Raw genomic sequence first — 24,981 nt, 5'->3', positions numbered from 1 at the left:
GGCCCAGCCACTCCATGGCATGTGGGATCTTCCCGGACCGGGGCACGAACCTGTGTCCCCTGCATTGGCAGGTGGACTCTCAACCACTGCGCCACCAGGGAAGCCCAATCAGATAAATTGTTAAATTATATAACAACGAGTCAGGAGGCTCAGGACCTGGAGGAAAGGAAGAGCCTCTACCACTCCAGCAATAAGAGAATGGCAGGGCTAGTGGGGTGTAGTTGGAAGTGTGGTGGGAGATGCTGAACAGGCTTTCCTGTGATGAGTTCTATTTTCAAGGACGGCACATGGGAGCGATGGGGTCGGGATACTGTTGCTGTGCACAGACGCCTAGGAAAGCTTCCTAGGACTGCTGAGCAGTGCGAGAGCTCAGTGGTGGTGGTGCGCGTGCACCCAGGTGGCAGCCGTCTGTAAGGCTGGGTGATTTTCTCCAATAGCCCCTAGCAGCCCCTATGGAGATACAGACCATCAATACCACGAGGCTGGGGTTTTATCTAATGAGTGCCAGGGAAGAAAAGAGAGAAAGCCTGTGAGAACACCAGCAAGAAGATGGCCGAAAAGATGGCGCATAGAAATTAAACTGGATGGATAAGGAAGCGAAAGCAGAGGGGCAGACAGAGAGGGAGGATGTCCATGGGCTAGAGGTCCTGATAGTGGTGAAGAACCGGTGCTTTGAGAGTATGGGAGTGAGAAAGCAGCAAGGCTGTGGTCAGAGAGGGGGAAGTCTGCAGGCACGATTGCTGAAATGGAGCCTTTCCAAGAGGCATCCGGCCTCGGGGGTGGCCAGGGGCATGCCTCTTCTATCCGGAGTATTAATTCCTTGTATTCAAGATAAGTTCCCTGAAGAGAGGTTCCATGTTGAATCCATCTTTGTATTCCTAGCAGGACTGAAAATACTACATGGAAGGTAATGCTACCCTTTGGGAAGGGAGGATGCTAAAGTGTGAAGGATGCAGGATAACTCAGGAAGCCCCTGTGCGGTGAACCTCAGGGAACCAATGAGACAAATGGGCAGCGAGGCACACTGGGGAGCAGGGCTCCCCAAGTTCACTGCCGCCCCAGGCCAAATGAGCTCTTTAGAAGTAAGTGTTGCCAGTTAACATTTTCCAGTCTTAAACTCACACGTACTCACTCACGACCAGTTATCCCTGTTGGATTATCTCTTCCATCAGAGAGTCAATGGCAACAGTGGAAATGACGTTACTCTCATTAGGAAGGGAGTGACTTCCAGAGACAGGGCAACAAGGGCAGAACTTCATCTGATCCCCTCTTTGGTCTTCCTGACTCACCCACTGAGTGCCTCCTGGAATCCTTTATTCAGTGATAATTTGACCCATTCATCAAGTGACTACCCTAAGCAAGGTGTCACAGGAGAAGGCGAGGTAGACAATTTTGTCACGGCCCCCTAGGAGCTTACAGGTTGGTGGGGAAGGTCACCTGTGCCCCCAAACCGCCACATGCAAAGCACCTCCCCACTAACCAACGAGGAGGCTTGTCACCTGGGGAGACTAAGGTGAAAGGTTCTGTTCCGGGTATCAATGTGATGAGTTTGTTTGCTCGTTTGTAGGACTGCTTTCTTCGTGACTAGAACTTAAAAGAAGTAAGAGCAAATTTCCCTCTCCAGTGACAAAGGGAAACCGGGGTGAATCCGATCGTACTCTCGATACTTTAAAATAATGTCTCCTAGGAAATCAACCTCTGGAAAGAAAGAGTTAAGGAACTTGCTGGAGTTCACAGAGGCCAGCTCACTCCTGAGAGCCAGTTATCTGTAGGATAATGTAAGAGCTCAGTGGTCTGACAATCGAAGCACCTGTGCTCAGCCAGCAAGGCTGCCGTGGGTTCAGAGGAAATGTTGAGAACTTATTCCCTTTTCCCTCCATCTCCACTCACACTGGGCTAGTCCCCTTGTCGATGAAGCCATTCGTAAAAAGACAACAGGCAGGGACCCAATTCTCAGCGGCAGGAACCGTGTGTAGAACGTGGCCCCTGGCTGATGATGAGGTTTCATAGTCCTGGGGTTTCCCAGGGGCACAGTGGAGCACCCCACTCTCTCTCCATCTGAACACCCAGAGTGGGTGGGAGGAACTCGAGCTGGAAGTTGGGTACCTGTCTGGGAGCCTGTGCCCTGCTTGATCTGCAGCTGGACCCTGGGCCAGGCTGGTCCCTCAGCCATCAGCCGCCCTGGGTAGCTCAGGAGGAGATATCTGAGCAGCAGGTCTCCGTTCCTTAAGCCCCTGTGATGCAGGACCCTCTTGGGTAAGATCACTCTCTGGACTGAGCAAGTGATTTCAGAAGGAACACCCATGCGGAAGTGAGAGAGGCAGAGAAACTTGCCCTGTCAGCCAGAGCAGCGCAACCTCCCGGGCAGGACGCAGGGACGTGAGCCGCCCACCAAAGGGCCCTGAACTGAACGACTCTAACTCTCTCATCCTTTGGAGAGAACGTGGAGTGAGACCTAAGACGAGAGCCAGAAAGAGTCAGTCATCAGGGACTCGCAAGGGACAGTCCGATCCATCTCCAGTTGACCAACCATTGTTCATCATACACTCTGGTCCGGGGATACATGTGAATACAACCTGTTTCGATTGTCTGTAAAGAGCAGATAAGAGATCACTGCAGATGGTGAGAAGAAAATCCATAGGAGTAATGGGCTAAAGAGTGGCTGGAACTAGAGGGAGGGGGGTGAGGGATGGGGGGTCGGGGAGACCCTCATGAGAAACAGATAAACCAACTTGGCTCTCAGTTCAGAGCAAGACTGACATAGGCAAGGATCAGACAGGAGACCTGTGTGCTGCATGTACTGAGCAAAAGGAAGGCTGAGCGTCGAGAGCCCGCCTAAACTAACCCACGACATTGCAGTGGAGCGAGCTGAGCTCGTGGACTTCTACCGAGGGTGCCTCCCAAGCCCAGCTCTGAACCCATGCTCCCCAGTTCACAAGCATTCTGCACCCACAGACACAGACAGATCCCCAGCTGGAGGCAAACGATATCAGCCACCTAGACCGGCCTGGGATGAGCCACCAGGCACTCAGGGCCCTCCCGCGATCTCCTGATGTACAAACCGTCTCTCCCCTTCAGATCCTGTCTCGGTGCGGGGACCCCAACACCCAGTTCTTTATGCCTCCCTCTGCATGTACAGTACCTTCCAGGTGCCCAGCTAAGGCAGACTTCCAGAAGCAGGGAATTTAAAGTTGGGTTCCTCGACAGGGAAAAACCCCAGTGGTGAGGATTCTGGAGGGGCAGAAAATGTCTCCCTTCCTCCCTTCTAGGTTTTTGGGTCTAATAATAAAATTGACATCAGACAGATTAACAGGAGAAAAGCACATTTAATTTTGCACGTAAATTAAATAAAAATATGAGACTCAAAGGCAGTCAGGCAGTTGAGGCTTCTGTGATATCCTGAGCTAAGGGATGGGAGGGGGCCCGGGGCTTCAAAGGGGATAGGGGAAATTCACAGGAAGATAAGAAGAGCAGATGACGGGTCATCATGTTTGCCCTGCTATGCAGATAAATCTGTCAGTTAAAAGAGTCATTTCTGGCAATATCTCTCCTGCTGATAGATGCCCCCTGTCCGAATTCCTTTACGTAGTTAAGGAGGCGGTTAAACCTTCTCCCGAATCAGGTGGGCCTCGACTGCCTTCAGCTCAAAAGAATCCACATGCTGAAGTGACAAGTTCTGCCGCCCTTCCATTCATTAAACGCATGCCCACGCTCGGGTTTCAGTTGACGGTAAATTTGCCTGACACCTAGTAATGAGGACAGAGACGTGTCGCCAGGGACTTCTGAGGGTCCCCAGGGCACGGTCTCAGCAGCCTCCCCCTGGCCTCCACGTCAGGCTGCCACCGCCGCACCTGCTGCAGGTGACCTGCATCCATTCATTCAAGTCCATCAAACTGTCCTGAGCACCGGCGACGGTGGGACACTGCTCTGGCGTCTGGGGAAACTGCAAAGGCACCCAGGTCCCTGGTCTCAGGGACCCTGCATGAGGTGTCTGCGCTGCCGGCCATAGGATGACCGTAGCTGCTTCTGCCACATCAGCCCTGGAGAGGGGACCTTGCTCGCCCCTAAATCTCTGAGGCCACCTTCCTGCCTTCAACAGAGCTCTTCTGAAGGTGTGAGGACGAGGGGAGGCCCCTCCCAGGTCCGCGGTCCAGGCCCACCTTCTCCTCTCCTCCCAGGGGGGTTCCCAGCGTGACAGGAAACAGCTCACTGCGCCCCCCTGCCCCGCCCCGCCTGCTCACCCCCCAGGTGGGCTCCAGGCATGTCCCAAGCTACCATGAGGCTAACCAAGAAAGAAGTTTCCCCCGTGCCCACCAGGGCCCTCCTCCTGCCCCAGCGCACCCTCTCCCCGGCATGTCTGACGGTACCTCTCCATCCCCTTCAGGGTCCCAAGCCAGTGACTGTGGCCACGTGGGGACAGCAGGGCGCCAAGGCCAGCTCCGCTCTTCCTCACAATCCCTTGTCCAGAGTGAGGAGATGCTCACCCCACGCCTTTCCTGGCACTCTCAGGTCCTCAGCTCTGCCCTGCCGGAAACAAGCCTTCCCACCAGAGCCCACGATTTCCCCAAAAGCAGCCCAGCACGCAGCCTAGAGCATTCACAGTCTACAGAGAGCTGGACCGCGTTGCTCTCCCTCTTCTGGCCTAGTCATGTCCCCAAGTGTGGAGAGGAAAGGGAGACGGCCCCTTGGAGGAAGTTTACATCTGCCCCGGTACTTGCCATGTTCCATCTTAAATTCTGGACGTTTGCAGAACCTCCTTGAGGACAGCTACCATGTCTTGTGTAGTTTTGTTACCCTCCCCCTGCTTGTACACACACACACACACACACACATATACACACCTCAAACTGGGTGCCTGTGCTGAATGAATGATGGACATTACCTTGCCTGACCTGCCCAGCTAACCTTACTTACCATGACATGCCACCATCTCTGACTTTGTCTTTCTAGAATTCCTACATTGTCAGAGGAATTTGGAAAGCCCTCAAGAAACGCTTCAAAATTGCCATAGTGGAGAGACGGGAGCATCTTTCCAGGAATTTGCCTCCAGGGTGTTTCTGGTGAGACCCAGGTCGGGAGAACACCCCCCCTCCTGGTTATAGTGGGAGCCCCTATCACCTCCCTGTCCCAAAAAAAAACTTCATAAAAGGCTCAGAATTCCCCAGACAAGCAGGTGGACACTGCTCTGACTCAAGCCAGAGCAGCAAGTTGTCCACAGTGCCTTCGTGGCAGGAGCTGTGCTTCTGCAAGAGGATAAGACCCCTGACCGGGCCAGAGCTACTCTCCTGCTCTAAGCGTCTGGGGGGCCTATTTGCTGCTGAGGAGTTTGTTCTGAGCTGGACATTGTACTTCTGGTGAGTCTCTGCTTTTCGCGCAAAGATATTCTTTTCTAAGGAAACATTTCCCTGTCAGTGGGGGTTAGCTCAGGATGGAAGCAGTGAGAGTGGTGTGGCGTGATCACTCCTGGCTTTCGTGCATGTGGTCAGCCAACATTTGTGGAGCACCGTTATGTGCCAGGCATGGAGATCAGAGCTATCATCCGAAGCCTGCGACAGGTACATTAACAGGAAGGGAGACGAGCAAATAAAACACAATGAAGGAGGTTTGCAGAGGGTGTTAGAGGCGCACCACAGAGAGGAAGGGTACCTACCACCCAGCTTGGGAAGGGGCTTGTCATGGAGGAGGCAAAGCCTGAGCTGAGTCTTGAAGCACTAGGAGTTGGCCAAGGTACAAAGAGGAGAAGTAGGTTCCAGGCCAGAAACGACAGGATGTGCAGAAGCACAGAAAGATCGTGGGCTAGGAGAGGAAAGCAGAAGATTCCATGGTGAGACTTGCTTGCCCAGATCAGGAGCTTGGACTCACCCAGAAAGGGGATGGAGAGCCAGTGACGGGATTGGAGCAAGGGCTTTGTGTCACCAGATTTACTTTGTGGAGAGATCTCTGTGGCTGGTGGGTGGGGAATGGATGGATGGAGTTTCCATGGCAGCAAGCGAACCAATTAGGACATGACTGAAATAACCTAGGTGAGAAGGCAGGAAGGCTTGAACGGCAATGAAGTATGGGGATGAAAAGAAATCTACAGATCCCAGGCATTTAGGAAACACTCAAGAAAGACCTTTCCACAAACTGATGGTGGGTCATGAATGGATGGAGGGGTGAGTCCTTGGGTGGTAGAGACTGTGATACTTTCTGGTTGAATGCCTTAACCAGTGAGAGAGGAAGTGGGGAAGGGAGAGTGGAGGGCTTTTATTCTAAATACCTTTGTGTTATTTGATACTTTGAAAATGAGCATTATATTAACAAAAAGCCTAAGAAGAGTGTTGTTTAAATCACTACTAGTTCTAACATATAACTTTCTGCCTGTGCACATCATAAGTTAACTTCGATAGATCATTTCTGGAACCATCACACCAAACATCACTCTCTGTAAAAATCTATTTTGAAACATGGGTCCTATGTGACAGCTTCATTGATTCTTTATGAGATGTTGGAAGATTTTCTAACCCTCTAATATCAGGGGGAGAAAGAAACTCCAGGTCAGAGGTTAGTGAATTCTGTAATATCTACCCATTGTATTGAAGTTTGGGCAGAATTTTCCTAACACCTTTACACGCTCAGGCATCCTCATTCAGTAACTGGGGGAGATAACCTCCTAGAGTCTGGGTACCAGACTTGACCAGTGCACCCAACAAATCCTGAGTGGCCTTGGTGAGAACTTCCTCTCCCAGAAAATAGAAAACTCAGTTCCAGCCAATAAGGAGGAAGTGAGTAAAGAAGTGAAATTAACGAAGCCATGGAAGGAAATGGTCAAATCACCTTCGATTATGTAACAACCAGCGAGTAGATGCAGACACCGCAGACAGTTTAGGAGAGAAGCGTTTCATCAGAGACTCTAGGAGAGAAGTATTTTTTAGCATCATTTTAAAAAGCATAAGAGGGCTTCCCTGGCGGCGCAGTGGTTGAGAGTCCGCCTGCCGATGCAGGGGACACGGGTTCCTGCCCCGGTCCGGGAAGATCCCACATGCCGCGGAGCGGCTGGGCCCGTGAGCCATGGCCGCTGAGCCTGCGCGTCCGGAGCCTGTGCTCCGCAACGGGAGAGGCCACGACAGTGAAAGGCCCGCGTACCGCAAAAAAAAAAAAAAAAAAAAAAAGCATAAGATTCCAGGGACAGAAACCCTAAAGGGATTCCTTTGACAGTGCTATAACAAAGTCTTAAGGAAAAAGGAAAGGGCAAAGGAACTCAGGCAACAGAGCCACCAGGAGCAGGTGAGAAAGTGAAGATGAATAAGGAAGAAACTCAGAAAAGGGAAGAGAGAGAACTAAGAACCGAGTTGGAAAGTCCCCGGGCAGCCCTGAAAGAAGGAGAAAGAAGCAAACTCACACAGCTTGTCACAGCCAGGTGGGAAAGGAGGGCAGGCAAGGGAGACAATGTAGAAATGCTTGGGGACAGATACGTGATCCTCCAGGCCAATGTCCTTTAGAATATAACCGCATCACTGAGGAAGGAGTCTACATATGGGCACTGTGGACTGCACAGGATGGGGGCAAGAAACGTTCGTAACAATAAAAAGTGGTTAAAACAAAAAGGTTCTGGTTTGGGTTCAGCGAACCCATATCTGAGTCATGATTCCAACATTTACTAGTTGCGTGGTCTCAGGTACGTTACTTCTGTTGGCCTCAGTTTCCTCATTGGTGAAATGGGTGCTATTTACCTCAAAGTTTACTGTGAAGATTAAATAAGATAATGAGAAAAACCTGCCTAGTGCTTAGTAGGTGCTCAATAAAGGACAGCCTTTTTTAAAAAAACTTTTTTTTCACATTGACTTTTCTTTGAGTTATAGTTGATGTAAAATATTATGTGAGTTATGGGTGTCCAATATAGTTATTCACAGTTTTTAAAGGTTATACTCCATTTATGGCTATTATGAAATATTGGCTATGTTCCCTGTGTTGTACAATATATCCTTGTAGCTTACTTTACACATACTAGTTTATATCTCTTAATCTCCTACCCCTATGTTACCCCTCTCCCATCCCCTCTCCCCACTGGTAACCACTAGTTTGTCCTCTACATCTGTGAGTCTGTTCCTTTTTTGTTATATTCACTAGTTTGTTGTATTTTTTAGATTCCACATATAAGTAATTGCATACAGTATTGTCTTTCTCTGTCTGACTTATTTCACTAATCATAATACCCTCCAAGTCTATCCATGTTGCTGCAATGGCATCATTTCATTCTTTTTATGGCTGAGTAGTATTCCATTATACATATATACCACGTCTTCTGTATCCATTCATCTATTGATGGACACTTAGGTTGCTCCCATATCTTGGCAATTGTAAATAATGCTGCTATGAACATTGAGGCTGCGTGTGTCTTTTCGAATTAGTGTTTTTGTTTTTGTTCTGTTTTTTTGGATATATACCCAGGAGTGGAATTGCTGAGTCGTATGGTAGTTCTATTTTTAGTTTTTTGAGAAACGTGCATACCGTTTTCCACAGTGGCTGCACCAATTTACAGTCCCACCAACAGTGTAGGAGGGTTCCCTCTTCTTGCCAACATTTGGTATATGTGTTCTTTTTTTTTTTTTAAAGGCCAATTCCTTTTTTAATAGCAAGACACAAGTAAGATATGTGTTCTTTTTGATGATACCATTCTGACAGGTGTGAGGTGATATCTCTTTGTGGTTTTGATTTGCATTTCTCTGATGATTAGCGATGTTGAGCACCTGGTCATGTGCCTGTTGGCCATCTGCATTCCATCTTTGGAAAAATGTTCAGATCTTCTACCATCTTTTTCATCTGGTTGTTTGTTTCTTTTTGATGTTGAATTCTATGAGCAAGGACAGTTTTTTTAAAAGTACTGTTTCTAAATTTCTATCCAATAAAAATGGTGTGATGGGACTTCCCTCGTGGTTCGGTGGTTGAGACTTTGCCTTCCAATGTAGGGGGTGCAGGTTCAATCCCTGGTTGGGGAGCTAAGATCCCACATGCCTCGGGGCCAAAAAACTAAAACATAAAACAGAAGCAACATTGTAAAAAATTCAATAAAAGACTTTAAAAAATGGTCCATATCCCAAAAATATCTTTTTAAAAAAAGGTGTAATATAATGGGATATGACAGGCACTTGACTCCTTCAACCTGCAGGCCATACCCAGTTAAGCCCCTCCATTTACACATTACCCATGGCTGCTTCCTCGCAACAGTGGTAAAGTTGAGTGGTTGCAACAAAGCCTAAATTATTTGCTATCTGGCTCTTTTATACATAATGTTTCCAGGCCCCTGGTACAAGTTGTATCAGAGTACTATGTCTGAGGCCGACTCTCCTGTACACACGATGTGTGCGAAAAGATATAGAGCACAAAGCCCTTGATATCCACCTTACCCACCCAGGGCTTTTCTGTTGGATCCAAAGGAAGGGCAAGTTTTCACTGGGCTCTCAGAGGTGAAATAACGACTGAGCCTATGGGGAGAGGCCACTGGAGACCATACACCTCGCTGCACCAAACCTCCTGCTTATATATCTAAGCCCTCCTTGTTCTAGACCTAGAGGAAGAATGGAATATTCCTGGAGTCTGTCTGTCGCCACTCTGAGTACCTGGGTCCAGGGGGGTAGGAAGCAGGCCCAAATGAGATGATGCTGTGAGAGGAAGAGCAGCGGTCTCAAAACTAAAAATCAGACTGCTCATTCCCAAATAATCCCCGAAGCAGGAGGAAAAGGAGTCGGGAATTCATGGAGACAGGTGTGGCTACACAGGACGTTGTTTACACATTCAGGTACCAGAAAGACCCGTGGAAATAATGGAAGGAAAATGCAGACTCTTATGAACAATGTTAGGAAGTCAATGCCAAGGATGAGAAGGGACGTGGGGAAAATGGGAGGGATGGTTGTACCTTAGTTCTGTTCTGAGCAAGGGAGTGAACCAGGAAGGAATAGTCCGCAGCGGAGAGCAGTCATCACTACATGTATCATGATGATATAAGAAGTAACCCATGATTATTTTGCTGGTCTTCTTGTTCAAAGTGATCGAAGACCTTTTCAGTGAGGCCAACCTTGATGAGAGAGGTTCAACGCCCAAGATTAGGCAGAAGATGGTACCAGGGCACTTGCTGCTCTGAATCAGTGCCAGGATCCTGTCTCAGAGGAATGACCTACCAGGGTAGAGGGCAACTTGCAGCTGAGAAGGGCTTGGGTGACTCAGCAGCTGAAGAATTCCCCAAAAGCTGGAGCTCCCTGTGACGTCCTGGCATTGCCAACACCTCCCCCGCACTTCTGCTTGGTCCATTTCCCTGGGTGTCTGCATCTCCATCTCCGTCGTCGTCCCTCTTCCAGGCCCTCCCTCCATGCAACTACATCTGTAGTGAGATGTTTTCTGTTTATTGGGAACCGGAAAGAAGTGCTGGGGCCTGAGTGGTTTCCTTGGAAAGACAGGGTTTAATACATGCATTGTGCAACCGGCCTGCTTGACACAATAAGAGGTTTCACTTCCTGAGATGGACCGGATGCTGCCAGGTTTTGGGTCTGGGCTACAGGATCAGGATGAGACATGGCAGAGCTGTAGAGAATACTACGTCAAAGGGCATTGCCCCATGGCTCCAAACTTTCCCTTGAGGAGAAAGAATGAGGGCTCATGCACCCTGGATACTGGTGCATGAAGAGGATGGAGAAGTAGATTCATTCCTGACCTCTATCTCGATTCCCAGAAACAGAATGGATTCACTCAGAAACGACATGGGTCCCTTGCATACCTGCTCTCCTGTCACTGGCTTCCATCCTCCTTCACTCAGCTTGTAATCACATCAGCGACTGAGTGCCTCTCTGTGTTCTCTGTCAGGAGAGCTCACAGAGCTACCAGACCACCGGGTCCTGTGGACCCCCAGCATAAAGAGTCTGAGGAAGGTGGTAGTTCCTTCAGTGAGACTTGAGGACCAGGGGTTCATTTCCAGGGTGGACCTTATGAAAGGAAAACAGAGTCATCCACCAGTCTCCCTAGGCAGGGCCTCCGGGGAGTCTGCACAACCGAACACCCAATTTTATGAGGACTTAGGGACTATTGCTCCCCAAACTCCCAAGGAATGGATGCATTGAACAGGATGCAGCTCTTAGATTCTCTCTGAAACATATAACTTCCCAAAGGTGGGATTCTTGTGTCTGCCTTCCTGATATCAAGATACTGAGAGCCCAATCAGAAGGCTGGTTGGTGAAGCCACTGCATCATTCTTGCTCACGGTAGAGTCTATTTCCCTCCTGCCTGTGAAAGTCAGGAACTCTCTCCCATGAACCATGTTGTGCAAGCCCAGGACTTGGCACAGAGTAAGCACATCCTTATTTGAGTAAAAACACTGTCAAATTCCTGCTCACTATTTCAGGCAGCAAAGCTTTACTGCCTGAACTTGCATGTCACACACTGGGCTAGACCCAGCTCTAGAAGAGTTCACAGCCTCCTAAGGGAACCAGGTAAGTGAGCCAGGTTTCGATTCGGTGCTATAATAAGTGCTATAATATTGATGTGACAAAGGGGCTAGAGAAGGCACCGTTCCCAGACTCCATGCCCCATTTTTGACCCGGTCATTCACTCCTTCTTCTAGGGCTACCCTGGGGCAGTACCCTGGGCAGGCACTCTTCTGGTGTCTGAGTTAAACAAAGTCTGGTGCATTTCTGTACACTAACAGCAAAATACCCAGAGAGGAATAAAGAAAACAATGCCATTTACAATAACATCGAAATACAAATAAATTTAACCAAGAAGGTGAAAGATCTGTACACTGAAAATTATAAGATATTGATGAAAGAAATCAAAGACACAAATAAATGGAAAGGTATCCCATGTTTGGGACTAGAGTAACTAATATTGTTAAACTGTCCATACCACCTAAAGCCGTCTGTAGATGCACTGCAATCCCTATCAAAATTCCAATGGCATATGTCACAGAAATATAACAAACAATCCAAAAATTCATATGGAATCACCAAAGGCCTTGAAGAGACAAGGCAACCTTAAGAACAGCAGAGCTGGAGGCATCACGCTTCCTGATTTCAGACTATATTACAGGGATATATATCTCTATATAGAGGTATACAATATGTATATAAAAGAATATTATTTAGTCATAAAAAAGAAGAAACTCCTGCTGTTTGTCACAATGTGGATGAACCTTGAGGGTGTTATGCTAAGTAAAATAAGTGAGAGCAATTCAAATGCTATATGATCTCACCTATAAGTGGGATCTTAAAAAAAAAAAAAGCAAAACTCACAGGAACAGAGAAAAGAATAGTGGTTGCCAAGGGCTAGGGGTTGGGAGAAATGGGGAGATGTTGGTCAAAGGGTACATACTTTCAGTTATAAGATGAATAAGTTCTGGGAATCTAATGTACAGTATGGTGATTATTATTAACTATATTGTATCACTGTATCATACGGCAGAAAGTTGCTAAAGGAGTAGATCTTAAGTGTTCTCACCACCATATGTATATGTATGTATATGTATATATATGTGTGAGGTTATGGATGTGTTAACTAACCTCATTGTGGTAATCTTTTATATATATATATATATATATATATATATATATATATATATATATCAAATCATCATGTTGTACACCTTAAACTTATACAACGTTATATGTGAATTGCACTGCAATAAAGCTAGAGAAAAAAACAAAGTCTAATAACTCTTGGACTTACCAAGGGATATAGCCTCAGCTGAATATTCTTTTTTTTTTTTTTTTTTTTTGTGGTATGTGGACCTCTCACTGTTGTGGCCTCTCCCGTTGCGGAGCAGAGACTCCGGACGTGCAGGCTCAGCAGCCATGGCTCACGGGCCCAGCCGCTCTGTGGCATGTGGGATCTTCCCGGACCGGGGCACGAACCCGCGTCCCCTGCATCAGCAGGCGGACTCTCAACCACCGCGCCACCAGGGAAGCCCTGAATATTCTTATTTGTAAAAATTTTCACTTTTCAGAGTTAACAGAAAAAAATTCTTTCAGGCAAAAAACATCTCTGCATCTTAAAGAGGGAATGTGATCACGAAGCCTGACTTATTCACAATCTTTTCAAATACGTTCTCAATCCAGGCTCGTTTCACCGTTCACCGAACATTGATGGAGATTCCATATGCAATTGGCTAGGGTACCAGCACCTGGTCTGAATGGGTTGGATGAACTTGTCTCCAAGGATTCCCCAGCCCCATCTGGAGCCTGAACCCCTGCACTACTGTGTTTTCTCTGCTTCATCCTAGCAAGATCAAGTGTCTCCCCAGAGGCTCCCAGTAATTACTCCCCAGTAATTGACCCGGAGCCCCCAAGGTAGAAAACAGCACGCTGGGTGCAGAACTGGCAGGGTTACTGTTACTTCATTAGGCCCATTTATCCATCTCCAAGTGGGAAGGTTCCTAAACTTATGTGCAAAGAGTGAGGGAGCATTTGTATGTGTGTCTCTCCGCGTGTCTTCCACTTTACCCCAGAGATCCTAAATTAAAACGTCCTTCTAACCTAGGAAACCCCAGTATTTTTGATTGACATCATCTGCACAATAGTTGTCAGAAAAAACAACATATATTTGCATAATGACACATTTGCAAAAATATGTCACAGTTTGCTACCACTTGCCCTTCCAAGGATTAGAGAATTTTTTCAGTTTACCCTCTCCCAGAAGTTCCCATCCATCCTCTTTTTTTTTTTTTTTTTTTTAACTTGGTTGTGAAATCAGTTAACCAAACCGGGAAATTTCTTAGCTCCTCACTTCTGCTTTTGAAGGCCATAAAATAGTGAGGGAGAAACTGGCAGACAGCATACCTCTTGGAGACACAACAGGCCACTCCGGGATTCTATTCTCTCCAGGCAGCCTTCATTGTCCAGGTACCACTTTAATTCTTCCTTATGACTAGGTCCTAAGGGAGTCTCTCTCTCTCTCTCTCTCTCTCTCTCTCTCTCTCTCTCTCTCTCTCTCTCTCTCTCTCTCCCCCCCACCCACTCTCTCCCTCTCTCCCTCCCTTCCCCTCTCCCTCCCTCCTTCTCTCGGGGCCTGAGGGCTGGGCTTTTTGCACAAATGCCAGATGTACTATAACGCCATAACTTGCAAAATATTGCGGATTAATACTGCTTATCTCGCAGCGGCTGTCTGAGAGCTCAGCATCAAACCTCTGCCCCAGGTCTCCTAATAAATCCACTCCTGGTTTAGGCTTGATTTAGCAAATGCTCTACTCTGGACCCAAAGGATGACTCTTTCACGCATTCACTTATGCCTTCAAAGACTGCTTCTTTGCATGCCTACCAGGTACTAGATGCTGACGGCAATTCACGTGTGAAGGCAGCCCTCGTGGGGACTGGCGTGGCAAATGGTCACTCATTTTCTCCTCTCTACACAGGTTTCTGAAGCAGCCATGGCAACGGTACCTGAACCCACCAACGAAGTGATGGCTTACTACAGGTCAGTGGGAAAATTGATACCAGTAATGTGAACAGGGCTCCCCTCTCAAGAGTGGAGTGTGTCATCTGAGCTTGAAGACCAGATTTGCCCCACCAAACTGCCTCTTTCAGTGGCAAGCAGGGTTCCAAGGCAAACCTGGTTTAAAGACTAATTTCCCACTATAAGTCTGGCCTTGGGCCCCATAGGCCATCTAGATGTTGCTGCAGGGACAGCCTGCAGAGGGCAAACAGGAAGGAAAGGTGTCAAGTGGACAATACAGGGGATCCCTTGCAACATTTGGCTTAAATGAGACAGAAAGCTCAGATTTTAACTGGGCTGGAAGTTAGGTCTCAGCATCCAACAGAGAGCAACGTGGGTACCTGCCCTGCCTCATTTGCTTTTCCATTGCATATCACCACGGAAACTGGCAGCTTCAGGCAGCCCTAAGGAACATGCTGTTTGCAGTTTCCTATTAACGGTGAAGACTGTTTGCAGGGAAGGAAACATAATCTTGTCCAGGAGACATAATTGAACAATCTCTCTGTTTTTATTACAGTGACGAGAATGACCTGTTATTTGAGGCTGACGGCCCCAAACAGATGAAGGTGAGACCGTGGGCTTAGCTCCCAACACATGAAGGGGCTCTGACATGGGAAAGACTCAAGGAAAGGGGTCCACCTTGTTCCTATGGAGTTTTGTGTTCAAATGATTTTCTCCTCTTCCAGTGAGACAGACGCAGGCTGGCCACTACGCAGCTCCCACGTCACCACAGTGGTTCACTGAGGCTTGGTGATGGTGGCCATGCTTGCAGAGGGTGAGGGGGAATTACCGTGGAGGTAGCGTTTGCTGTTTCATGTTAGGAAGACGGTCCAGGCTCCAACGCAAATTTGATTCTCCTTTTAGAAGAGGCTTTTAGCCCTCAGAGTGATGAAACTACGTTAATCACTTAAGTCACACTCTGAGACCCAGAGAAGATGATCTTGAGAATGAACGTGTCTGCATCCTTTAAGGGTGGAGTTGCTTTTTGCTCCCTGGGGTGGAGCTTATGATAACAGGGCATAGATGATGTACAGAAAAAGTTTAGTTGGGAGTGGCAAGAAAATTATTCACTTGCCAGTGGATCTTGGTCAAGTCATTTTACCCCTCTGATCTTCATCTGAAAAATAAGGCTCATGAGCTGGATGACGTCAGAGACCCTAGCATCCCGCAACCTTCAGTTCTGAAATATTGTCAGCAGGAGCTAAGTCTATCCCAGCAGAGGAGTATTTCCCTGACTTTTTTCTTTTTTTTTTTTTTTTTTGCGGTATGCGGGCCCCTCACTGCTGTGCCCTCTCCCGTTGCGGAGCACAGGCTCCGGACGCGCAGGCTCAGCGGCCATGGCTCACGGGCCCAGCCGCTCCGCGGCATGTGGGATCTTCCCGGACCGGGGCATGAACCCGTGTCCCCTGCATCGGCAGGCGGACTCTCAACCACTGCGCCACCACGGAAGCCCTCTGACTCTTATCTTAACGGAGAGCCTTGCTGATGTTCCAGCTGGCTCTTCTCTTCTGTAAGAGGCCTGATAACTTTCCCAGGGTGTCCAGCCATCAGCCCAGCTAATGCACTTGTACAGATTAGCAGGCAGCTACTTCTCTCTTACTTTTTTAGTTCATGACAGCCTCCTCCAGCCTCCTCATCCAGTCTCAGTCTTGTTAAAAGCACATCTCTTTAAAGGTTTTAAAACCAGCGTTACTGATTTTCTCTGGCCCTGGGTGGGGTGCGACCCGGCCCTCCTCCACTGTCTCTTCCAGGAGCCTGGCTCTCCCTCATCTGGCGCCTCTGCTCTGGGCAGGAACTTATCTCGCTCTCAGCTTTCCTCTGCACTGTTATATGTCTCTTTAGCTGTCCTTCAAGCTTTTAAACCATTATCGTGCCTTGGGGGCAACCTCAGTTAAGCCTTAATGCAGTTAGTTATACAGGTTCTCTGCATAAGGTGGAAATGGGAACCTATTTCAGGAATAGTAACCACTTTTAAAGTATTGGCAGGTTATTTATGAGAGAGCATTTGAGAGAAAAAAAAAACTTGTATAGAATAATTGTTGATTGGGCTTCCCTGGTGGCGCAGTGGTTGAGAGTCCGCCTGCCGATGCAGGGGACACGGGTTCGTGCCCCGGTCTGGGAAGATCCCACATGCCGCGGAGCGGCTTGGCCCGTGAGCCATGGCCACTGAGCCTGCGCGTCCGGAGCCTGTGCTCCACAACGGGAGAGACCACAACAGCAAGAGGCCCGCGTACCGCAAAAAAAAAAGAATAATTGTTGATTGAGCATAGATGTATTGAAAATATTATGATCATCATTGCCATGAAAAATTAACTACATAGTGTTAGTGCATTAGATTTACAAAAATATCAAAAGTGTAAGAAGGTATAAGTTTATAGTTAGGTGGAGCATGTGTAAAAGAGATAAGGTAGAAATGGTATTTATTCTAGAAGAATGCCATATAGGGCATCAGAAAGCCAACGTTTTAGTTTTGGGTCTGCCTCTCTCTTGCCACGTGCCCTTGGGTAAGCCACTTAACCTCTCTGGGCTGCAGAGAGATGAACGTTTATCCTTAGAAGCTCTGTTACCCCCTCCTTCGTCCTCTCTCATGTCAAAACCAGAGTTTTCTGGCACAAGCACCTTCCCACGCTGACTTCCTTATTCTCTCTACAGTGCTGCGTCCAACACCTGGACCTCAGCTCCACGGGAGATGAGAGCATCCACCTGCAAATCTCCCACCAGCTCTACAACAAAAGCTTCAGGCATGTGGTGTCGGTCATCGTGGCTGTGGAGAAGCTGCAGAAGATCCCCTGCTCACAGACCTTCCAGGATGATGGCCTGAGGAGCATCTTTTCACTCATCTTTGAAGAAGGTACCTAACGAGAGCTGAGGGCAGACACGAGATTGCTGGTCATTTCCTTCTCAGAGGCCGTAACCCAACAGTCAACTAAACTTCCCTAAAGCTGAAACCCTTTAAAAGGAGAAGGCCCAGCAGTGAGAGGCAAACAGAGACACCTAGAAACCCAATTAATCATCTCTTTAGTTGAAACCATTCTTTTTTTTTTGTCTTCCATCAGATCGATTTGTTCACTTAAAAGGTTTTTTAAGGAATTCTTCTTTACTGAAAGGATGGTGTAACTGGGTAATAGTGCTATTAATCTTAAGAATGGAAGCTTTTCCAGAATATATTCATGGTCACGCATAAAATGGTACCCAAAATGTAACATCTCAAGACACGACTGTATAAAATCCAATTTGGTGATGGTTTTAGTCTCATTTTTAGTTGTTGAAACTATTCTTAAAATAGGACCTTGATAACTACCGATCTTTGCAAAGCACCCAATCATTCTGAGGGCTTTCACTTATGTATCTTCTGCGAGTGTCAGAATATCCCTGTTGGGCCAGTTCTATTGCCGCTGCCACTTTACATAAGTAGCTCTATGGCCCATCCACAGCCAGCAATAGAGCTGAGGCTTGAACCCAAATCTTAGGGTGCCAGGCCCAGTGTTCTGACGCACCCCAGCTTCCTGCCCACCAATGTTATAATCACACTTTGGCTGTGCGTGCTCAGATATCCTCGGAGGAACCAAATTCTGCTGCTTCACAGCACCAGGCCTGCCCCTCTGAGTTTCCACCTAAACGACGTCTGTGCTCCACATTTTAGAGCCTGTCATCTTTGAAACGTACGACGATGATCTTCTGTGTGATGCGGCTGTGCAGTCGCTGACCTGCAAACTCCAGGACAGAGACCAAAAATCCCTGGTGCTGGCTAGCCCGTGTGTGCTGAAGGCTCTCCACCTCCTCGCACGGGATATGAACCGAGAAGGTACCTGGGGACACCCTGCTTCTTTTCTTGGCCTCCTGGTAGCTTGCTAATTCTCTACACTTTCAACAGAGTAGATGATTAAGGCAAATGATCGACAGCAGTGAAATAACATACAATAAAGAATATGTTTTTGTTTGGGTCCTAGCGTTGACACCAGATCGAGTCCCTTAGCGCATTTATTTTTCAGCAAGAGAGGTGACTCTGAGAAATTAGGGGGCTCAAGCACGCTCAGGACCACTGTTCACTCAAGTCATGTAATGGTAGCGCCACGTCAGTGCTTCTTTTAGAAAGGAATCATTTGATGGACAAGACCTAACCGCCCGTGGGTTCTTTCTTCCTGTTGTTGCAGTTGAAACTAGAATGGTGAGGAGATAATCTGTTCCCCCGCCTCATGCCCAGCCCCGCCCCCTCGCCCCTAACATCTTTCCGGCCCAATACCAGATGGTTCCTTAGAGGGAAACCTTACTGACAAGCAGGAGCTCATATCTCTCGACTGTCACTGGCAATTGTCTCGAGACTGGGGTCCCACGGGTTGTGGGAATCTGCCCAGCACTTTGCCACCGTGGCTGCGGTCCAGGGGGCAGCTGAAAGAAGCAGGCAGTTCTCTTCCAAGGCTGCTGACCTTGGAGAGAGGCATCACTGTGGGAAAGCTTCCTGGTGTGAGCCAAGACAAGACAGCCCTGTTTCTTTAGAATCGCACTGTGAGGGTGACCTTGGGGCCTCCAAGTCAGACAGCTATGACTAAGGGAGATTAAAATGCATGTCTCGGGCTTCCCTGGTGGCGCAGTGGTTGAGAGTCCACCTGCCGATGCAGGGGACACGGGTTCGTGCCCCAGTCCGGGAAGATCCCACATGCCGCGGAGCGGCTGGGCCCGTGAGCCATGGCCGCTGAGCCTGCGCGTCCGGAGCCTGTGCTCAGCAGCGGGAGAGGCCACAACAGTGAGAGGCCCGTGTACCGCAAAAAAAAAATGCATGTCTCTCTTTGCAGCCACTTTTCCCAGCTAAGCTCCTTTCCCAAGTTCTTCCCACTTCCTTCTCTACATTCCTGAAACAGATCCGTGCCCGATGTTTTTCCGGGACCCAGCTTTCTCTCTTTTCTTGCTTTTCACGTTGATCAAATTATTGTGCTCTTGTGGATGGACACATCACCCGTCAGGGACAAGATGACTTTCTGCAGTTTCTAAAAATCAGACCCCCTGATTCTTCATTGCCGCTGTGGTGAGGCTCTGAGAAGCCCCTAGACCTTCTTTGGGGAAAAACCTGTTTCAACCAACTGAACCTGCTATGATCTGTGAGAAGCCCCATTACCCTGTCTGTTAAGCCATAGGGACCTCGGTGTGGGTTTCCGCAGAGGATGCTAAATTGTAAGAGTCCCTGCAGTGCTGTGTGTCCCTAACCATGAGACCCCTTTCCTCTCCCCAGTGGTTTTCTGCATGAGCTTCGTGCAAGGAGATGAAAGTAACGACAAGATACCTGTGGCCTTAGGCCTCAAGGAAAAGAATCTCTACCTGTCTTGTGTGATGAAAGGCGATAGGCCCATCCTGCAGCTGGAGGTGAGTGGGTACCAGGGGCTGAAGGCCCTTCTCAGGCTCCTCTGAAGGACGCCTAGCCATCACTTTCTTCCAAGACAACTACCTCTTCCCCTTAGAAACTCTGGGAGCAGAGCTACTTGATAATTTTGCATAGATGTAAATAAGTTTAATGTAAGTGTTAAATGCATGCAACTTTCACTCCCACCACAGAAAATTAAATCATTATGTAGATGTTCTTGTGTCTTGCCATTGTGACCACCCAACAGATTATACAGTGCTAGGGTTGCTCCACTTGTTAGATGACGTTTTGGGAACTTAATCTGCTCAGGGGACCAGTCACCTGTCATCATTTCCAACCCTCTCCCAAAATCACACCTCTCCTCACCCGCTTTCCCAGCAAAAGCTTCATTTCCAAGCTGAAGTCATTCTAGCCACAGGGCCATGAGGAAAATACAGCAAAGTCCCTGCAAACAGATACGCCTAGGAGCTTTAATCTAATTTTCACTTTTGAAAAACATTCCCACCTAGCATTTGATGCTAAGTTTCAGAAGAGGATAAGGGACACCTTCAGTCACCACATAGAAACCTGGGGTCTCAAAGATAACTCAGGAGTCTGGCTCCTGGGCCTGTGACCTTCGTATCCATTTTCTCTCTAGCCGACCCAGAGAATATCTTTGTCCAGATCAGAGTAGAGTGTCTGTGTCCCTGCCCTCATGAAAATGTTTATTTCTGTTTTGCTGCAGGAGGTAGACCCCAAAACTTACCCAAAGTGGAAGATGGAAAAGCGATTTGTCTTCAACAAGACAGAAATCAAGAATAGCGTCGAATTTGAATCTGCCCTGTACCCCAACTGGTACATCAGCACCTCTCAAGCAGAAGAAAAGCCCATCTTCCTAGGACGTTCCAAAGGCGGCCATGATATAACTGACTTCACCATGGAAATCATCTCTCCCTAAAGGAAGCTGTACCCAGAGTCCATATGGGCTGAATGACCCTGAGGGCTAGCAGAAGGGGAATCGAAGACCATGGCTGCAGCCTGAACTTCACTGTTGTCTAATCAATGCCCAACTTCCCTCCGTATATTCATGCTACGAGACCTCCTGCCCACCAGCCGGCGGGAATAACCCCACTCTTCCCACGCTTCTTCTGCCCGTCCTCAGACCCCAACCACTGAGCCAGCCCTCTCTCACCTCTTCCACTCACTCAAAGCCAGCCTGGCAGAAACCATGGCACACTAGGTTCAGAGAAATCCTCTGTCCTTTGCACACAGCTTCTGATGAGTGACCATTTAATTAATTATTTATTTATTTATTGATGGGTTAATCTATTTAATTTAATTCAAGGGGGCCAAGAAACAGCAGAGTCTGTGAAAAATCCTAGTCTTCTATATCTATGGAACCAATTTCATTTGGGCTAGTGTGCCGTCTTTATATCAAGTCCTTTCACTAAGCCTGAAAATATTTAAGCTCAGATCATTTCAAAAGGAATATTTATGAATGAGGAAGGATGATCAGATTGTTCAATGATTTTGAAATAAAGTTCACTGAAAACAAATGTTTTGCCACGTGGTCATTGACTTGTCTTGGATCTGACATAGAAGAGTCAAGGTAAATGGGGCCATGAGCATCCTCCTTGGGGACTCAGAAGCTCATTCCTCATCACTGAATGCGAGATACTTAGGAACATCGCTGGCCAGAAAAGACCAGCCTTGATACCTCTCCCTTTCGTTTCTATTGTTCATCAAAAGTATATCTGGTGGGCTTCCGTGGTGGCGCTGTGGTTGAGAGTCCGTCTGCCGATGCAGGGGACACGGGTTCGTGCCCCGGTCCGGGAAGATCCCACATGCCGCGGAGCGGCTGGGCCCGTGAGCCATGGCCGCTGAGCCTGCGCGTCCGGAGCCTGTGCTCCGCAACGGGAGAGGCCACAACAATGAGAGGCCCGCGTACCGCAAAAAAAAAAAAAAAAAAAAAAAAGAACAGGAGGGCCTTCTCTGGTGGTCCAGTGGTTAAGACTCTGCTTTTCCACTGCAGGGGGCATGGGTTCAATCCCTCGCATGCCGCGCGGTGCAGCCTAATAAATAAATAAGAACAAGAGGCAGTGTTTATAGGGTGCTAGCTTTTATGTAACAAACAGCAGAAGAAAATAAGGCAGTCCTTTCCAAGGTCTTTTATCTGATTTCGAAAATTCTGGAAGATATGTAAGAAATTTAAAAAGTAGCCGTGAGGTGTTGGGGAATAAGATACAAGGGGATAAGGGTGGGAGCAAGACATTTCTCTTAATACTTTTTATATTGTTTGATTCTTGAATCATGTGACTATATTATGTATTCAAATAAAATAGTGTTATTTTTTTTAAAGCCGGCAGGGCCGCACCCCCAGCTCGGTCTGCTTCCTAACTGCAGTACAAAAGGATGGGATGGCTATGAGAAACAAGTATCCAAGTGGTACCCATCCTCAACATGTAACAGGGTTCCTGGGAGGCGGGGAGCTGCTTTGGGGAGAAAGCAGAGGTGCCCCTGGGAGCCCCAGCAGTGATACAATCCCCTTTCCTTGGTTCAGTGGTACAATTCCACCCACCTCTCTGAGGTCCAAAAGGGAAGACACACCAGCCAAAATGACAAAGTGTGAAGGCGCCTCACCTCATAAGGAAGCCAGATTATGAAGCATCTCTGTGAGAGAAAATTCGTACCTCCATTTTGGAGAAAACATTGACAGTATCTAATTTATTTCTAACATGACTTACTGTTCCACTATTTGGTGTCTTCCCTAAAGAAACAAATTTCAGGAGGTTTACTTTAGAATTGTTTAGGAAAAGTGTAACAGAATAAGCTGGAGACAACCTAAAGGTCCTTTGGTAGGAAAAAGTTTAAATAAAACGGCAAATTAAAAAGAAAAAGAGAGCTCTGAAATGGAAAGAGATCCAGGCAAATCACTGTGAGAAAAAGTCAAGTTGCAGAACAATAAGTACAAAATGATACCATTTACATAAAAGAAAAAAACACTGCCCATTCAAAATGCATAGCCATGTGCTTCTAAGATCATGGAAAGCAGAGAGGTCTGGAAGAGTATGGACTGAACTGAAAATAGCGGTTACTTGAGGTGGGATGGGGCCGGGAGGGGGTCGTCAAGAGGAACTCTAGCTTTATTTATAAAGTTTGAATTTTTTTACAAGATGACTATATTCATGAATTACATATATATACATTTTAATCTTTTGCATTAAAATATTCAATTTGAAATGTGTTTCAATTCCTGGACCTGAGCCAAACACTAAAATAGATCTTCCAAGGGCTGTTCTATCCCTGGTTTGGGGCCAAATTATTTCCCTGGGAACAGCTCTCCTTTCTCTACACTGGGTAGCCTTATCCTGGAAAAGAAAAATGGCCTGTTTCGAAATGGAAAGGGTCAGATGGTTGAAGTGAGGAGAGGCAGTGCCTTCCCCATGCCCACACTTCACCCAGCCCAGGAAACACAACCAACGGGCTGGGACGTCAGTTCGTCTGCACCACAGCAGCACAGATCTGACCAGCTTTCAAGGAGATCCCATCCACGTACTTGGAGAGTAAGAGGTCGGCGCTTCTGAATTTGACTTGATGTCTTGGATTCTGTGTCAGGCAGACAGTAGGATTAGGGTGTGGTTCATCCCATAAGCTTGGACTGCAGTAAGCAGGTGAGGGAAGGTAAGTGATGCAATGGTGGGTGGGAGCATACCTTGTCTGAAGGACAGGTTAGGAGTGGGTGGCTGCCACAACGTCCTGGTCAGAGGGGCAAGGGTAAGTCCGTGGGCCTTCTGTGCAGACCTCCTCCCCACCCCATTCCTCACTCCCCAGTACAGACTTGCTGAACTACCCACAACCATCTGATTCAGCTGGACGCCGGGGTGAGGATGACCTAGAGAACTGGTAAGATGCCCGCCCAGGGGTGGGGGACCACATCTTGCCTCCTAAATTGGCAGTTTGGAAGCAAGCCAAGTGATTCAATTTTCTACCTGGGAAGTCCAGAAACACTGCTTTGCTTATTTGTATAAGCATGACTGTTTGCTTACACAAGAATCATGAAAATTCACATCCCTCTCTGAAAGCAGGTCGTAAAACCATGAAACGCAGCAAGTGTACCAGGAAAAGTGGGACAGGAAGGGGCAAGGAGGGTGCTTGGGACCTGAGTCACCTTCCCTATCAGGGACATCACTGTCTCTGAGAATATTTTCCCTTCTGGCAAATGGGGCAGCTAGAGACAGAGAGGTCCAGGTTGTCCTGGGCAGGTGGGGCCCTCTGGGAACTAAGGTGGGAATTGTGACAGTTATTCGGCCACTCCCTTCCAAGTCTTGAGTTTCCCCACAGGCGGTTTGAAAGGGCCAATGCTTCTCTTTCTCTCCAGCCCCTCACCTCCAGTACTTGCACCCCAATCCCACCAGCCCTCGGAGACAAAAGGTATGAAATCCTTCATCCGCCAGGGATCAGGTGGGCCGAGGGAGTCCCAGCCACTGCCTGAGGTTCCTGAGGCTATAAGTCAACCTGAAGAAGCACCGGCCAGAAGGGGCCACAGTGTTCACGTGTGAATGTTGGGTTTGGATCAGTCCTTGGACCAGAAGGATCCAGGAGCTATGGTTTGACTTTAAAGTAAAATATATCAGGAACACCTGGAAGAGATGTCCAACTTGGAAGGTGAGCCTCACTGCCCTCCCACCCTTGGGGGTGAGACTCTTGTCCCAAGTAGGTAATGTCCTCCTGCTGCACCGTCCACTGTCAGCCTCACTACCAGAGCAGCAAGTCCAGTTCCCTTCCCAAAAGGCCTCCCAGGGCCGTAATCCTTGTGGAATGTTAGTCTTCCAATATTTTAGCTTACATGCTGAAACCAAGCAGAACCCTTTGGGGCTCACATTGAACACAACATTGTAAATCAACTGTACTTCGATTTGAAAAAATTTACGAAGGACATTGTAGGTCACTCCCGCCTCCTTTCCGCTACTCATGGGGCTGCTGCCCTGGTGCTGTGTTCACTGGGCTGGTTGAATAGGCCAAGAGTGACCGCCTCATGTCAGGGTGTCAGGTGATGGTAGTGACAACACCTAATCAAATTCTGCTGCACAGTGAGGGGGAGAAGGCTGAAGTGGAGGCCTGGGGCCACTCTGACCTCTGGCTTCTTTTCTTCATCTGTAATGATGGGGGTGGTCTACAGCCATATTAAAAAAAAA

At 47.9% G+C, this 24,981-nt stretch overlaps 1 protein-coding gene across 2 annotated transcripts; it reads left to right on the top strand.

Moving 5' to 3' along the window:
* Nucleotides 1–13,813: 13,813 nt before the first annotated feature.
* IL1B (interleukin 1 beta) lies at nt 13,814–21,431 on the top strand. 2 transcript variants are annotated; one of them, XM_060027703.1, is made up of 7 exons: nt 13,814–13,862; nt 14,372–14,433; nt 14,969–15,017; nt 17,104–17,302; nt 18,095–18,256; nt 19,679–19,809; nt 20,532–21,431. In XM_060027703.1, the coding sequence occupies exons 2-7, from the start codon at nt 14,387–14,389 to the stop codon at nt 20,742–20,744; spliced, it is 801 nt and encodes a 266-aa protein (XP_059883686.1). In that variant the 5' UTR covers nt 13,814–13,862; nt 14,372–14,386; the 3' UTR covers nt 20,745–21,431. The 2 variants fall into 2 exon arrangements, with proteins under 2 accessions (XP_059883686.1, XP_059883685.1); XM_060027702.1 differs by lacking the exon at nt 13,814–13,862 and having other exon boundaries at nt 14,308–14,433.
* Nucleotides 21,432–24,981: the final 3,550 nt, after the last annotated feature.

Source organism: Delphinus delphis, chromosome 12, assembly GCF_949987515.2.
Source record: "Delphinus delphis chromosome 12, mDelDel1.2, whole genome shotgun sequence".
NCBI classification, from domain to species: domain Eukaryota; kingdom Metazoa; phylum Chordata; class Mammalia; order Artiodactyla; family Delphinidae; genus Delphinus; species Delphinus delphis.
This window is presented reverse-complemented; position numbering and strand designations above follow the sequence as displayed.